At 42.1% G+C, this 16,621-nt stretch overlaps 2 protein-coding genes across 2 annotated transcripts; both read right to left on the bottom strand.

Moving 5' to 3' along the window:
• Positions 1–762: 762 nt before the first annotated feature.
• LOC146754831 (uncharacterized) lies at positions 763–2,468 on the bottom strand. The gene is made up of 3 exons (XM_085526520.1): positions 2,018–2,468; positions 1,461–1,522; positions 763–1,257 (listed from the first exon to the last, which is right to left on the bottom strand). The coding sequence occupies exons 1-3, from the start codon at positions 2,208–2,210 to the stop codon at positions 1,051–1,053; spliced, it is 462 nt and encodes a 153-aa protein (XP_085382646.1). The 5' UTR covers positions 2,211–2,468; the 3' UTR covers positions 763–1,050.
• Positions 2,469–6,480: 4,012 nt separating this feature from the next.
• On the bottom strand, positions 6,481–13,648 carry LOC146754830 (obscurin-like). The gene is made up of 6 exons (XM_085526474.1): positions 13,366–13,648; positions 11,348–11,509; positions 10,623–10,727; positions 9,295–9,723; positions 7,991–8,255; positions 6,481–7,006 (listed from the first exon to the last, which is right to left on the bottom strand). The coding sequence occupies exons 1-6, from the start codon at positions 13,388–13,390 to the stop codon at positions 6,973–6,975; spliced, it is 1,020 nt and encodes a 339-aa protein (XP_085382600.1). The 5' UTR covers positions 13,391–13,648; the 3' UTR covers positions 6,481–6,972.
• Between the last annotated feature and the right edge of the window lie 2,973 nt (positions 13,649–16,621).

Raw genomic sequence — 16,621 nt, 5'->3', positions numbered from 1 at the left:
ACACAAAACCATACAGCTAAAATATTTACCCAGTGACTCTATAGACATCAGTTACAAATCTCAATAGCAGACAGAACAAGTACACCTTCAGATAATGACAAGTGCAATACTCGGTAGAGTATACAAGGGAAAGCAAGAGCCTAGCAGGTTACAAAGTAAAAGACTTGCACACAATCAAGAGTTTACCAGTTTATCAAAGAATTTCCTGTTTCCAAGAAGTCAACAAAATTACAAACATGGTCAAAGAGCAAATGGTCAGCTCTCATACAAGTTCATCACATCACACTTCTGCTAAGCTGCTAAAATCACTTTCATCGTGACAGATATAATCCAACCTTAAAGCTTAGTCAGCTCTGTCACGCATATTTTAGATTGTGTCCTTGACCACAAGTGAAGCTTCCTTACTTACAAGATGACGATTGTTAAGCCATGCTGGCACCGCCAAGGACTGATTATTCATCTTTAGTAGCTTATGAAAAGAAAAGCTTCAGAAGTGTTCAGGCCACACAATCTCACAGATAGAGTTGGAGCCTTGTTCTTGGAAGAAGTAATAGGCGAGGACATGACTACTCATCACAGTCAGCTTTAATACCATGGAAATACTAAGTTGCAGTGATGCAGACAGTCAAAGACTAAGGAGGGTCAAGTTGCTAAGCTTACAAGGTTAGAGATCTGAGTGACAGAATTAACTATAAATGTTTTCAGAGCTACTTCAGGCTACCAAACATCAAAAAATGAACAAAAACCACCAGAAGTGGTATGCACACATACTTAATCAAGCTAGTCTTCACATATTCAGTAGCTCGCAGTACATTAGTCAGGATAAAGTTTTATGGACTGCATAGAACGTGGAGATATCCTGACCATTCATACTTGTACTTCCAACTCTACTCAACATACTTTTACTGTTGCTCTTCCTCTGATGTAGGAGTGTGAGGCAGGAGTTAGTGGAACACGCTGATATTTTTGTTGTTTGTGTTAACAACAACTACCTTCAGATAAATTTGAATTGTTTACAATTTCAAGCGAGTACCAGCTACATACAGAAAATCAGTTTTCCAAAAATGTGTTGATTACAAGCATAGAATTAGTGTTTTTCTTTTTTTGTATAAGGATACGGAGATGTGTAAAACTCACATAATCTTTTACTTTTTCTTCTAAATGAGATTTTAAGTCTTGTAGCTCTGTAATAATGTCATCTTTCTGCACCACGATGTCCATTAGCTCTCGAACCCTTTCATTTTGTGCATTCATTTTCTTAGAAATAAAAAATAAAAAAAATTCAGTCATCAGATTCTAATGGAGTGTTAAGTAGCTGAATTACACAATGCATTAAAGGCAAATTCAGTTAAGCTAAGCTCGGTAAGAAACCTATTAATGGAGCCTACTGGAATAGCATTTTAAGCTACCACAAGTTGGTATTAAAACAATTTTACACAACATCTTCTTGATAAAGTTACCTCAGTTGCTTCTTTAAGTTGCTCATCAGACTCATCCAATTTAATCATCTGCATTTCAAAGTCTGTAACACACAGAAAAGGTTGTATTACATAAGTAGCCAATAGATAGTTTATTAAGTAATCAATTTTTCCAGATATTCTAATGTTTAGGTAGCTTTTGAACAGATTAATTAATTTGCATGTGGTCTTCACTTATTGGGAGTGATTCAAAAGTTTTCTATATTTCTTGGAACGAAAACATTGCATCAACAAGACATAAAGAAGAGTAGAGATTACAATATAAAAGTAAAAATCAAGATATAGACATTTAACCCCATACTTACGAAAGCGTAAAGCTGCTAGTTGCAGTTTAAAGGAGAGGGAGGAAAAAAGAAAAGAAATAACCAAAAACCGTGGAATTGCTGAACCTGAATATACACAAGGAACAAACTATCACTTATCTACAGGCTATGGTTCCAAAGGTAGAACATCTCCTCTAATTCCTACTCAAACTGGTTATTTCTATTTTATATTAATGAACTATTTCTGTCTTCTACCTTTCACATCGCATAACTCACCTTTGTTCTTCTGCATCAGCTCTTCTTCAGTTTTAAGTAGTTTGGTGTTTTTCTCTGTTAGCTCTTCTTTGGTCTCCATCAGTTCAAAGTTAGTTTTCTCCAGCTGCTTTTCAAACCAGCCAGTATCTTCCTTCGGGTCCCCCAGGGATACAATGGAACTATGTGCTGCCTCAGCTTGCTCTTTAATATCCATGACATCATAATGCACAGAATCAAGAATGTCCTCAGGATCAACACAGGTGTCAGGCACTATGCTATGTTCTCCACCCTGAAACGTAATTTATAATCAGTTAAAACTGGTGAATAGCTGACTACATAATAGCTGTTATTTCTACACATAGTCTGGATAGCCACTATGAAGACAGCCATACAAGAAGTTTTTAATTTCAGCTTCAAAACCCACCTCACAAATTCACATACAACATGACAGTGATTCGTATGGGGGGAAGATAAGTGGCATTCTAGTAACAGCTAATATATTTTATAGTATTTGATGACCACGCTCCCTTTTTTTTTTTTTTTTTTTTTTTTTTTTTTAAATATTACCCCAGATTGTTCTCCTTCAAATTTAACGTACAAGTTCGGACTCCCCTTTTCTTTGTATACAGCGTAAATTTTCATTTTGTGTTGCAGAAACAAGGAAAACGCCCAAATTCCCAAAGCTTTCTGAAACTGTTCTTAAGGCTCAGCAACTATTCCTGCTAGATGAAGAGTAGATGTATCTTGCTCATCATACAGCAACACAGCTTGCACTTCTTTGTAAACAGCCTTGTGTTTCTATAAGATGTGCCCATAACATTTAAATAGTAAAAAGGAAAATATTTAAGAAAAAAAAAAAGAAAAATACCAGGGTGTCATGGTTTAATAATTTTGTAATTTTGCTATCAGTATTCCACATCATAACATCATATAAAGCATGAATAATTTTACTGCTCCCGAACACTTGCAGTATATTGATGATATTGTCGTGTGGGGCCATACAGCAGCAGAGATTTTCAAGAAAAGAAAACAGATAATCCTAATTCTTTTGCAAGCTGGTTTTGCCATTAAGCGCAGCAAGGTGAAGGGGTCTGCCCAGGAAATCCAGTTCTTAGGTGTAAAATGGCAAGATGGGCATCGACACATCCCAGCAGATGTGATTGACAAAATCACTGCTATGTCTCCGCCCACCAACAAGACAGAGACCCAATCTTTTCTGGGAGTAGTGGGCTTCTGGAGAATGCATGTCCCAAACTACAGCCACGTAGTGAGCCCCCTCTATCAGGTAACACGGAAGAAGAATAATTTCTCATGGGGTCCTGAGCAGCAGCAGGCTTTTGAGCAAAGAAAACAAGAGATAGCCCGTGCCGTGGCCTTGGGGCCAGTACGGACGGGACAGGATGTAAAGAACATCCTCTACACTGCTGCTGGAGAGAAAGGTCCCACTTGGAGTTTGTGGCAAAGAGCTTTAGGAGAAACCCAAGGCCAACCCCCGGGACTTTGGAGTCGAGCATATAAAGGGTCTGAGGAGTGCTACACTCCAACTGAGAAGGAGATCTTAGCCGTGTACGAGGGGGTTTGGGCTGCTTCTGAAGTAGTTGGGACAGAGGTTCAGCTCCTTCTAGCACCTCGCTTGCCTGTGGCCCCCCTGTCACGGACACAGGTAGATTTTTGTTTAAACCGTGACAACTACCCAGAATGCAGCATAAGGGAATTTTTGCCTAGAACTCTGGAGGACTATTTTTAACTCAGAAAGGTCAGAGATAGAAAGTTCACACTGATTTCTGGGTCACCAGCCTCACCGTACATCAGCATTTTTGGTTTTTAAATGATACATAAAGTTCTCAATGGCACTGCTCTGGTCGGTAGCTGCCTTTCTGTGCAGCTTGCTCTGTGCATGGCTTGTGAACCGCTATTCAGGCCAGACAGCTGCAGCCCCAAAGACCTGCCATAAATGTACAAATTCTACCAGGATAATGTCTTGGTAGTGGAGAAACAGGATGCGCAGTCATATGGCTCTCACACATACCTTGTACAACCAGTTTGGCTCTGGACTGGGCATCACCAATGTCACAGGTGTACACGTCACTGTCACTTTTCTCCAGATTTTTTATGCTCAGCTGCAGGTCTTGTCCTTTCTGTGCCCTCTTGTATTTCCTGCCAGGCCTGAGCTCAGCAATGCCTTTCCTCCATATGACGAAGGATGCAGCTTTCTCGCTCTGACATGTAAAAAGTGCACTTCCACTTTCTTCAGTTTTCACATCTGAAAGTTCCTTGATAAAGTAATTAGGTTTTTCTGGAATGAAAAAAAAAAGGATGATGGTGTAGGACAAAGGGATTTGTTACCCCAACAAGTCCCAAGCATACAGAGGTGTCCTGAATCTCCTTTGCCCTCATTTCAGAATATCACATAGAGATGCAAAGAGTCTAAGAAGACCACAGAGTCCACCCATTTACATAGGTTTGATAATTCCAGTAGATATCTGGAAAGTTCAATACCATTATACATGCGCTGTTAGGATCTCATCTGATAAACTGCATATAGTTTTGATTACACATATTCAATATAGACTAATTCAGATTGCCATCTTTTCTTGGCTCACTAACACCCAAGATCATAGAATCATAGAATGATCACAGAATCATAGAGTGGCCTGAGTAGAAAAGGACCTCAAAGATCATCTAGTTTCAAACCCCCTCCAAGGGGTCACCAACCACCAGACCAGGCTGCCCAGATCCACATCACACTGGAGAATCATTCAGTTTCCAGATTATTTTAAGGAAAAGATTTTAATCCATCATATTTTCTGAAAACTAAGAATTGATCCTGCTCAAGGAAACAGAAGAGAAAAACATCACCCACAGGCTGCAGATATTTACCTCGACTTCTCTACATGCCATCCCCAGTGTGCTTTTCAACTCACCTTGCACAGTGACCCTGGCTTTTGTTATGGAGTCCTCTGTCTCACAGGGGTACTCCCCACTGTCCTTGGCAGTAGAGTCATGGATGATCAGAATGGCCCCAGTTCCCTCCTGCTGCAAGTCGTACTTCTGGCTTTTTCTGATTGCTTTGCCATCCTTGTACCACCTGATGTTCAAATCCGGTTTTGACAGCTCACAGCTCAGGCTGATGTCCTGCCCTGCTGCTGCTGTCTTATCCTCCAGCTGTTTTGAAACCTCAGTAGGTTTTCCTGGAAGAAAACATTGCTTTTTGAGTAACATACACTTAGGGTAGGATGCCTCTCTCAAAATACATACATCTACATGCTGGAGATAAGTTAGAGAGGCACTTGCAACAGACGCCATCCTACAGCCAGCAGTAATCTGCAAAGTACAGACAATAGAATTCCAGGCAGCATTTATTCTCTCTTAAATCTACCCAATTGAGGATGATGAACCATGTCTGAAAACTGCCTCTTTCTTCTCTCCACTCATCACACTGGGAGCCTCGGATGATGCTCTCAGATGCACATGCTCTAGATAGGAATTTGTTGTACAGCTAGATGATGTGAAGGCCATCCCTTCAGCTTATACTTAGAGGATATTTGCTCCCACAGTTCCCTCAACAGAGCATTCCTGATTTACTGTTAATGGAACAAGCTGTAGTGAGATGCCCATTTCCAACACTACCCCAGTGCTTTGGGTAGTTCTCACATTTGTGTAAAATGTTTCCTCCTTTTACTTATTTTTAAGAGAAATTCTCAGTGCTTTGAGGTTCAAGTAGAAGGTTGCTATTCACTTTAACCATATTATGAGTTAGCTCTCACGACAATCTTATCAGAAGACAGTTGAAGGAATCAGGCCCCAGAATCTCTCCCATCTCATTACCTTTCACAGACAGAGAGGCTTTGGAGGTTAGACCACGGGCAGTAAAAACGACTTCCCCAGCGTCAGTAGGAGTCACACTTTTGATAATGAGAGTATATTTCCGACTCACGTTAGAAGCTTTAAATCGCCCACCACTTTCCACTCTGCTTCCAGTCAGTGTCCACTTGAACTCATCAATGCTTTCATGGGACAGAATGCATTCAAAAGTACAATCTTCTCCCTCCTGGATTTCAGTGTTTTTCAGCCATTTGGTAATGCCACTATTCAGCTCTGGAAGGTAAGAGATAGGTTAGTATGAGGTTTATATGGAGAAAAGGCATTTGTGACTGACATGAGTAGCAGTACTGGTGTTTGAACTCAGGATTTGCAGAACATGGCTGTGTTCCTTACTGATGTATTCTCTAAGACATTCTCCACTCAGAATTACCAGAAAGCTATAAAAAAAAAAGAGACGTAAATCTCTTGTCTTTGCTCTGGAAGAACTACAATTAGAGCAGCTCAGTCCATGGAGCAGAATGAAGATTCAATGAGCTACAGAGGGAACAACCTAACAGAGAGGACAACTCTAGGATGCTGCGTGAGAAAAAGGGTTTTGCCTATGACAAGAAATTAAATGTTTCTATTAGCTAATTTGTTACCATCCTACCCCTACTGGTGTTCAAACCATTTCTCCATTTTAGGGATGTTTAGAAAGGAAATATTTCCAGGACATTCTTGACATGTTTGGTGATTTTCATGGCAAAATGAGATACATTTACATCAAAAGCAATGGGAATTTTCCAGACATCACTGTGCTAAATTGCAGTAATACACTTCTATTGTAGAAACTAGTAAGGCTCGTGGGGGAATAGGTGTAAGACATAGTGACCATACTGAATGTGCTTTTAGCACTCCTTTACTTTCCACAGTACTTACCCTGAATGCCGACCTTTGATTTGGCAACATCACGGACAATATCACAGGTATAGAAACCTGCATCTGGCTTCTCAAGGTCATGGAGAAGGAGACATAGGGTCTTCCCAGACTGTACCAGCTCATACTTGTTGCCAGAAGTGAGCACAACACCGTCCTTCTTCCACACTGGTTTGACCTTCTCTTTAGAGACTTCGCATTCCAATTTAATCACACCCCGCTCCTCACCAAAAACATCATCCAAGGACTTCATGAAGACAGCAGGGTTCTCTGCAATTAAAAAGGCAAAACAGAACAATGTGATACAGAAGTTGAGACATTTCCAGTTGCTTTCAGATTTTTAAAGAGGGATAAATAAATCTTTACCAGTACTGATGACATCAATATAGAACCTAAAGTGGTTTCATGTCTGTTGACTGAATGCACTTTATGGAATTCTGAACTAATCAGTAGGAGAATACAGGGAACAGGAGGGACAGCCTGCATTGCCGGTGGGTGGGACTGATATCATATGAAGTAATTGGGATGCAGCTCTTCTAAAGCTGGAGAGCTGGCATTGCCCTCACATGGAGCAGAGCTCATACAGCAGGCCACAGGATTAAGAGGATTAGCTGCTGAACAATTTTGATTTTCCTGTTTTATTGACTCCTTTTATCTATCTTCTATTTCACACATCAGATGTTTATACTGGGGAAAAAACTTCCACCAAATGCAAAAGAAAGGAGAAAGAGGAAATCCTTCAAACTCTGAGCGCATAGAGTAAAAGAGCTTAATTGCTGTGGAGAGCAGATTAGAATCACAGTACCCTTAGAATTGGAGGAGACCCTTAAAGGCCATCTAGCCCAGATCCCCTGCAATAAAAAGGGACATTCACAGCTAGATCAGGTTGCTCACAGCCTGGTCATTAGTCATCCCAGAGGCAAAACACACATTGAATGATCTCTCCTTCAGTCATAAATCCTTGGAGACAACAGCATTGACACTGCATGTTACTGAAGCAGTAAAAGAAACTGCTCTTGTAACTCTCCTTGTGCTAAATAAAATGATGATAAAAAGCAATGGAATGCTTTGGCAGGACACCAAAACCATCCTCCTTCCTTGATATCTGCTGCAATGGAACCTTCCACTGGAAGAAAGCCTCTGATGACTTGTCACCCCAGAGAGGTGAGCTTTAGAAGCAGGACTGCTGCACAATAGAATGAACTGGAGCTCCTTAGCATCTCTTACATCCAGGAGGGGTGTGATCAGACCCACCTATCACCTTCAGGCGCGCTTTCTGACACCTTGTCTGACTTCACTGTCACTGTGCCAGCATCCTCAGGCTTAACCTGCTTCATTGTCAGTGTGCAGCAATTGCCAACGTTCTTGATGTCATTGTAATTGTTGGTGTAAAGGAGGTTGCCATTCAGGAACCATTCCACGTCCTCGTCATCATGGGACAGCTCGCAGGAGAAGACAGCAGAGCTCTCTTCTTCAATTTCCACATCCTGCAGGTGCTTCGTTACTTCTACATTGCGGGCTGTGGGGAAACAAGGTGAACTGTTACCACTGTTACTATAAATCATACTGGGATGTGGTAGAATGGTAGGACTAGATGATCTTTGTGTAATCTTCTCAGTGAACATTATATGTTTATAAATTTAGCAGGAGAGAATGGCAGAAATCAACCCCAAGAAGAGAAATCTGAGGTGAAATAGGACATGGAAGAGGTCACCCTCCCTGCTCATACCTTCAGCTGTCAGCGTGGCCTCAGTCTCTGCAATTCCTGCCTTGCACTTGTACACACCAGCATCATCGGGCTTCAGCTTCAGAATCTTGAGCTCTGCTGAATGCTTATCCCTCTTGATCTTGTACTTCTCAGAGGGCTCGATGGGTGTGTGGCCCTTGAACCATTTCACAATTTTTGGAGAAGGCCTGAAGTCACAGGACAGGATGACAGAATGACGTTCCAAAGCTGTCTTGTCCTCCAACTTCCTGGTGATTTCTATATGGTAATCTGCAAAGCAGGGGTGGAAGAGAAGAAAGGATGAGGACAATTGGAAGAAGAGGAAAGTCTCTTGCGTGTATTCCATTCCAATTAATGTCATGTTCACAATGGTTCTTTGAACCACTCTAAAGATAAAACAAACGATTGTCTATAGGGAATGCCATTGACTACATTTCTATAAAGTAATACTGTATATTATCTACCAAATGCAAGGTCCAGCTCTTGTTCTGTGCTCCCACAAAACAAATTGCTCCCAATTGTTGAGGCTTTTATTCAAATAAGAGTGAGTTGAGTTGAATAAGAGTGAGTTGAAAATATAACAAGTACTTTAGGATGTGAATGGAGACTCTTACGCTGGGGACAACAGCAGATAAAAAGCCTGCAAGTTTCTTTCAGATGAAATCAATGACAAACTGCATCAAATTTAGGTGCTACCAAACTTAAACTTGTCTAGTTCAGAAATACAATTAATTTCACCTGATTTGACTTCTTTGCTATAGCCAAGGACAAAACCTCAGCTCTGTAGATCTGAATAGTAAGCACATCACAGCTATTCAAACAGATCTTTTACTGAGATGCAGCTGTCTCATTGATTGTCCAACGGCTTTGAACTGGAAATGGAGCAGACCCTCCAGACACACACACAATATTTCAAAGACCCCAGTGAAGGAAGGCTGTACGTTAATTAATTCTTCATCTTCATGATGTAAACCAAGCCTGGATATGTTACCTCTGACAAGCAGATTGGCTGTGGATTTTGATTTGCCAATTGAGAACTGAATGGTGCTTGTCATATCAGTGGTGGTTTTCGGTATGGTCAGCTGGTGGATGGTGCCTTCTTGCTGCATAATCAAGTTTCTGCCAGCCTGTAAGACTTCCCCACGTAGATACCACTTGGGAGGTTTCACAGAAGGAATGGATATCTCGCATTCAAATTTGGCTTCTTCAGGCTCAGTCACATAGTCATCACACAGCTCCTTCACTAGATTAATGGATTGCTCTTTAAGAAGGATGGAACAAGAGAAAGCAGAGATTTAGAAGGAATGTAAAAAACCCTTACATTATCACCCCACTTACTCACGTCAGCATTACTGCACATGAACACTACACCTATCAGCTCAGAATGCCTTAAAACATCATTAAAAAATAATAGAAAGAAAAGAATGTTGTTAAGAAGTCAGAGAATAAGACTGACAAACTGAAAAGAGCCCAGATCTTCTGATTCCCAGTCCAACATCCAAATCAAACCATGACCTTCCCATCCCGATATCAAACTCCTCGCATTACGAAATGGAAAAGAGGTTCAATGAAACACGGACATTGATAATTACTTTGGTTAAATACAGCAACTTAGCTCTGAACAACAAGTTTTCACCTAGTAAAGGTCTCTGTAGCTCAAATGTAATGACTCTACTTAGGAGAAATTCATTTTCCAGGAAGTTCTTGCCCTTATAATGTTAACAGTGGCAAAGGTGGGGACTGAACTCTTGAGTAGTGTGCTAACTCAAATGTCTCCGTTTTCTTTATCACACTTAACATCATATATATACCCTAACATTGTATATATTAAAAAAAAAACAAAACAACCCTGTGCTCTTTTCAAACAGCAAGAGAAAATGAAGAAAAAGTCAAGCTATGTTTTTTATCCCTCAACGTTCAAACACAAATCTGAAGTCTAAACGTAGAAAATCAACCTCCTAAGAAAATAATCTGTTTTACTTAGCGAAAGTAAATTGCAAAAGAGAAGCTGGATATTTTGTGGGCAGAAAGGTAGGTAGGTAGAAGTTTTTATTTCTGTGAGAGGTCCTGGTGGTGTTTAACTTCCTTGAAATTAAAGCAAAGGATGTTAGCTCATTTATAACATAATTTAATCAAAATTGTCATGAGAAGCATAATTACCTTTAACTGAAAGATGGGCACGAGATTCTGCCTTTTCTGCTAGAGATTTTATTTCTGCTGCATCCTTGACTTGGACACGTGTGTAAGTCAGCGAGTAGCTCTTTCCTGAAGCAGAGAACCACAGAGTCACTAAGGCTGGAAAAGACCACTAAGGTCATCTAGTCCAACCGCCAGCTCATCCCTACCAAACTGTGCTCTTGAGAGCAAACCCACAACTACACTTGGCTTCCTTGAGCAAAGAGCTCTGAGGCACGTGGCCAGGCTGAGCATCATCCATCTGGTTTCACAGCATCACTGCCTGTTCTCTCATGTCAATGAAACCACCCATTCCTCCACGTCCACATCCCCACCAAAGCATAATCTAAACATGGCTTCTACAAGGACTGACCAAATGTGGCCACCGTCACCTTCAAAGTACCTGAGACAGAAGGATCACACTCACTGTCAGACAAAACCTCATTGGAGAGGTGAACTGACTGCCCTGTTCACCCCCACTTTCGAAATAACTGCACTCATTTCCTACCTGCTCCCGGCAGTGTGGGATGGTGGGATAGCATCACACTTCCCACACTAAGCATCCCACCATGTCACTTGTTCCACCCTAACCTCAGTCCCAAAACAAAAGGGGAACTCCCTTCTGAACCTTCTTCATTTCAGATGTCTTATATGCTTGATCTCCAACCCACCCCCCACTCAGGAGAAAGATCCCCCCTCTTACACCCTACCATCTTGCCGCATACTGATGTTGTCATCAGCCTTCAGCTTGTTGTCATCTTTGTACCACTGGCTCTGAACCTCATCGTGTGAAATCTCACAGACAAAAGATGCACTCCCATATTCATTCACTTCCACATCTTCCAGTGCTTTAACAATCTTGATATCTCCAGCTGTGAAACACTAGAGATATATTTGTCAGGGTATTTCCAGAACTGAGTGCAGCATCTTTTCCTTACACATATTTGCATAGAAAATAAGTAGGATTATGTTTTATTCTAAACCATCATCCATTCCTGAGTCATTTCTCTCTTCAACACAGTCAATGCATTATTGCCATTGAACTAAAAGATAGACTTACTAGCTACAATGGAGCTCCCTGCAAACAGTTTTCATGGAAACCAGAATCTCATTTATTCTAAAACCTTTCAAGCAAAATTAAGGGTAGAAAAACAATAGAACTGAATGAATCTTTAAGGTCATTTAGTTCCAGTCCCCCTGCTATAGGCAGGGACACCTCCCTCCAGACCAACTCTTCTCCTCAGGGTCAAGGCTTCTCTCAAATCATTCTCCTCTAAGCCTGTGCCTGTGCTTGGGATTGCCCTGACCCAGGTGCAGGGCCTTGTACTTGGCCACACTCAAGTTCATGAGGCTGCCAAGGGCCCACCTCTCCAGCCTGTCCAGGTCCCTCTGAGTAGCATCCCTTCCCTCTAGCACATCAACAGTACCGCTCAGCTTGGTGTCATCTGCAAACTTGCTGAGGGTTCATTTGATTCCACTCTCCATGTTGCCTACAAAAATGTTAAATAACACTGGTCCCAACACCACCCTCCACCTGGACACTGAACTATTGACTGCAGCTCTCTAAGTCTGACCATCCAGACAGTTCCCTATCCTGCAACTGGTCCATCCATCAAAACCATTTTTCTCCAGTTTGGTGACAAGGATGTCATGCAGGACAGGATCAAATGCTCTGCACAAGTCCAAGTAGATGATGTCAGTTGCTCTCCCATTATCCACTGATGCTGTTACTCCATCATGAAAGGCCACCAAGTTTGTCAGGCATGGCTTGACTTTGAGGAACCCATATTGGTTACCACCAATCTCCTCATCTTCATTTTCCAAACTATGCCAAGGAGAACTAGACAGAACTCTACAATGTCGTGTCACTACAAACCTGTCTGAACCATTGGCTTCTCTGCATGCTCATCACTAGTCTCTCCTTAGCTTGTGTGCCCACAGTGTATAGGGAATGTCAGCCACAAATCTTACCTAGGGGACATCTTTGCTTCAAAATCCCTTGAACATCACACAATCCCTTTTAACTCTCCAGGTCTGCACTTATTTGTGTCAGAATCAGACCATATTTCTGTGCTGCTATTTCCCTTTCCTTCTGAAGGGCCTGGATACAACTTGGATTAACCAGAGGAGCAGAGTTCCTGCATAAAACAGCCTGTACTGAAACAGCAACCCAGCCTGGTTGCAGACTGAGAGAGAAAATGAGAGTTCACCACCTGTGAATAATGAGACTTCTCTTATTTCCCTGGGAAGTAATGCCCACTTTTTTACTTTGACGGAGCTCCTTCCCATCATAGAAGGGAAAATATCAAGTCAAATCTACATTAGTCCTTCCATCTCTGCACTCAGCAAAGGGAGCCTTCAGATCTATGCTTAATTCACCCAATTCCCTAGAATTAATGGAACTGTACTTACTGGAACATATGCTGACGCTTAAGCACAGTGCAGTGTTTTCAACATGTAGGAATGGCTATAGAACACGCATAAATTCTGGCTGACATATGACAGCTTAAAGCACTGCGGAGGACTGTTAACAAGCCCGTTTGGACATCACCTTGAATAAATGACGTTATCCCCAAGTAAGGGAAGGAACAGCTGAGCACCGGGGAGGTGCACAAAGGGCCAGAGCAAACTCTCACACTGTCAGGTGCAAAGAAAACTGAGATTTCACCCTAAAACCCAGTTCACAACAAGGCTACAAAATCCTGGCTGAGAATTTCTGAATGCTCACCAGTTGTTTCCAGCTCAAAGGTCATCTTCTGGCCAGCAGCCTCGCAGATGTATTCTCCAGCATCTTTCTTCTCCAGCTACTCCACAACCAGACGCCGTGTTTTGCCCACACATTCCAGTTTGAACCTTCTGGAGGAGGCAAGCAGTCTTCCATCCTTGTACCATTTTACTTCGGTTGGATCCTGTGCTACTTCACAGCTGAGGGAGGCACTTGCTGCCAGGGCAGCACTCAGCTCTTTCTGCACCTTCTCCTGGTTTATAAACACAGGTTTTGGCTCTGAGGGAAGAAAAGAAAAACAGAAGGACTGAAATGAGACCATCTTGCAGGTTTGTATGTACAGGTTGGAACAGGTTTAGGTTACCACTTGTGCCCAAACTAATAGCCTTCACTAGAGAATATCAGCTCTTCTGTTGAAACTAAGTGTCAAATCTAGGCAAGAAAGAACCTAGGAACTGAAGGAACCAAGAGGGTCCTTGAACACCATCCCATGGTTGCAAGTCACTATGCAAACATATTGAACCCAAAAGAACATCTGTCCTGCAGGCAACCAAAACCTGAGTTCCTTTTACTTAAGACCCACTGTGAAACATCAAAACACATAAACATGTGATAGTCAAACCACTGGCTGCCTTTTCATGACCCAGAACAGTACTCCTGGCTTCCTGAACAGACTCCTCATGGCCTCTACCACTGCCACAACTGTGACTGTCAAAGGCACAAAGGAAATATGCTCACCAACGCAGTCCTTTGTTCTTTGTGTGTGATTTGCAGATATCTATCTTACTTTGAGCTCTGGCAATAGTCAGCTCTACCAGGTCTCTTACTGTGAGTAGCAGACTCACCTATCCAGATGCAGCCTCCAACATAAAGGCATAGTAAAAAGTCAGTGTACTACTAGGAGAAGTTCCTGCTTCTCCTGCCATGAAAGGCTGCACGTACAACATGCACTCCAGCCTCACTGCACATACTTATCTTAGTCAAATGTTTCGGTGAACAAGAATTACAGTTTGGGATCTCAGGCACAGGAGAGATTTGAATAATATCTTGAACACTGCTTCCATTGTACATATATCAGTAATTATTATTCTACAGACAGACTGAAACAGGTCTTTGTGCCATACTAAAACCAAATACTTGCTACAAACCCAGGCAATCAAGTATAGGGGAAAAACCTCAGCACAGACTACTGCACCTGGAGCACTGTATAATAGAAACTAGATTTTACTTGACTGTTCTCTGCTGTATTTCAGACAACACCTGTCTTACCTGTGACATGAATCTTGAAGGTGAGTTTCTGGCCAGCAGCCTCGCAGCTGTACTCCCCTGCATCTTTCTTCTCCACCTGGCTCACCACCAGCCGACGCTGTTTGCCCTCTGACTCCACCCTGAACTTCTTGCTCGAGGTGATCAGTTTCCCCTCCTTGTACCACTTCACCTCCGTCTTCTCCTGGGCCACCTCGCAGCTCAGCGTGGCATTTTCTGTTGGTGCAGCCTTCACCTCCTTCTGCACCTTCTCCTTGTTGATAAAAGCATCCACTGCTTCTGGAATTTAAGGCAAACGGGCACATTTAAGACATGAATCTTTTCTACACAGCCTTCCCCAAATGCCCAAATTAGTCTTTGGACTGTACCGTTGAGGACAGCTTTCCCACTCACATTTCCTGACAGTGCTATGAACTGAATGCCAACATCTGAACTATATCAATTGCCAGTGAAGAACTTCCTCCCTGCCAGACCAAAACAGCTTAGATAGCCCTAAACTTGTTTTCATTTCCACCAGTATCATGTTCCAAAATCTTCAAAAATTAAAAAACACCCCTTTCCCCACTGTCCAGCAGCACACCAGCATACGCAGTCATTGAAAAGTCTGTTTCATACAAGGGGACAGGCATTACATTGTCCAAACAAGCTGACAGCTGTAAGTTGCTTTGCCAGCAAAAGCCAGGTGAGGGTCAAGGTTAAATTCTGTTTGTAATTAAGTCATAGTGAGGAAATGTATTTTTCTCACCTACATATTTCTGAAAACAATTCTAATATCTCCTGAGTTTTCAGAGGCAGTAATAAAATGGTTTCCCCTATGGAATCATAGAACGATTTGGGTATAGAAGGAAGCTTTAAAGATCATCCAGTCCAACCTCTTGCCGTGGTCAGGGACATCATTCACTAAATGAGGCTGCCCAGGGTCCCCATCCAGCCTGGCCTTGGACACTCCAATGATGAGTCACCCACAACCTTCACCGGACAATCTGTTCCAGTGTATCACCACCCTCATCATAAAGAACTTTTCTCATGTCCAAACTGAGTCTACCCTCTTCACTTTTGAAACTATTGCCCTTTGTTATGTTGCTACAGACCCTGGTAAAAAGCCTTTTTCCACTTTCCTATCAGACTCTCCTAATAAATAGAACGCCTGTCTTCCTCCATTTTGGAAAGAAAAGCACCACCTTGAAGCCTTTCTATTTTTAAGCATTTCTTTTGTACCTGCTATAGAGAAGAAAACAAAAGAAAATACAGGAAAACCTTTTTAGTTGCAGGTTTCTTTAATTTAATAGAAACCACCAGTGCCGCCTTCTAGCATTGTGACCAAATGCTGTCTCTGAGACTACTTAGGAAGAAGCATTTGCAGGGGTGTGCTTGTGCCCTGAAGATATCTTTAATATTCTTTAATTTCCCCTGTAATTATTGACTTCTCATTTTGCTATCATTGCATCTACTTGAGATCCCCAGGGAAATTCCCCAGTTATTTCCAGTCTGTCTTAAGCTGAGGCTACCCAAGTCCTAAGTGTTCATAGCTTCAGAAGGCAAACAAAACAGTGCATGAAATAAACAGAATTTAAGCACCGTCTACATCACTGAATGCTGGGGCTGAATGTGTCAAACCACTTAACTTTCCCCTCCTTCTTTGTTGGGGGATTCAATACAGTCGAAACAATTTCTCTCACCTGTGACATGAATCTTGGTGAGTCTTCTCCTGGGCAAGCTCAGCGTGGTATTTTGAGTCAGTACAGCCTTCACTTCCTTTTGTACCTTGTCCTTGCTTGTAAACACGTCTTCTTTCTCTGCAGGGACATCAGAACAGTCAAACCGTTTTGCTGTAGTCTGCTGTAGAGCTTACTCCAGTTCCCCGTTTTCACTATACTTGCCCTTCACAGGGAGCATCGTGATGCCTCATTAAGACAGGAAAACACTTTCCTCTCTATTTTGCCTTCATGCGGGGGGGGCACAGCGTAAGGCAGCGGCTTTGAGGGGGGTGTTG

The sequence above is a fragment of the Coturnix japonica genome, chromosome 37 (assembly GCF_054131305.1).
Source record: "Coturnix japonica strain WE chromosome 37, WE-NBRP24, whole genome shotgun sequence".
Classification (NCBI taxonomy): domain Eukaryota; kingdom Metazoa; phylum Chordata; class Aves; order Galliformes; family Phasianidae; genus Coturnix; species Coturnix japonica.
This window is presented reverse-complemented; position numbering and strand designations above follow the sequence as displayed.

Bases quoted from the DNA above. Each gene is read 5' to 3' on its own strand.
- LOC146754831 (XM_085526520.1), bottom strand. From the start codon at position 2,210: ATGGATATTAAAGAGCAAGCTGAGGCAGCACATAGTTCCATTGTATCC. The intron at 1,523-2,017 runs GTGAGTTATGCG...TGTGTGTTACAG, and splicing joins GCTGATGCAGAAGAACAAAG to ACTTTGAAATGCAGATGATT. The intron at 1,258-1,460 runs GTAACTTTATCA...TTTATTTCTAAG, and splicing joins AACTTAAAGAAGCAACTGAG to AAAATGAATGCACAAAATGA.
- LOC146754830 (XM_085526474.1), bottom strand. From the start codon at position 13,390: ATGACCTTTGAGCTGGAAACAACTG. The intron at 9,724-10,622 runs GTAATTATGCTT...TCCTTCTTAAAG, and splicing joins TGCCCATCTTTCAGTTAAAG to AGCAATCCATTAATCTAGTG. The intron at 7,007-7,990 runs GTGGGTCTGATC...TTTTAATTGCAG, and splicing joins AGCGCGCCTGAAGGTGATAG to AGAACCCTGCTGTCTTCATG.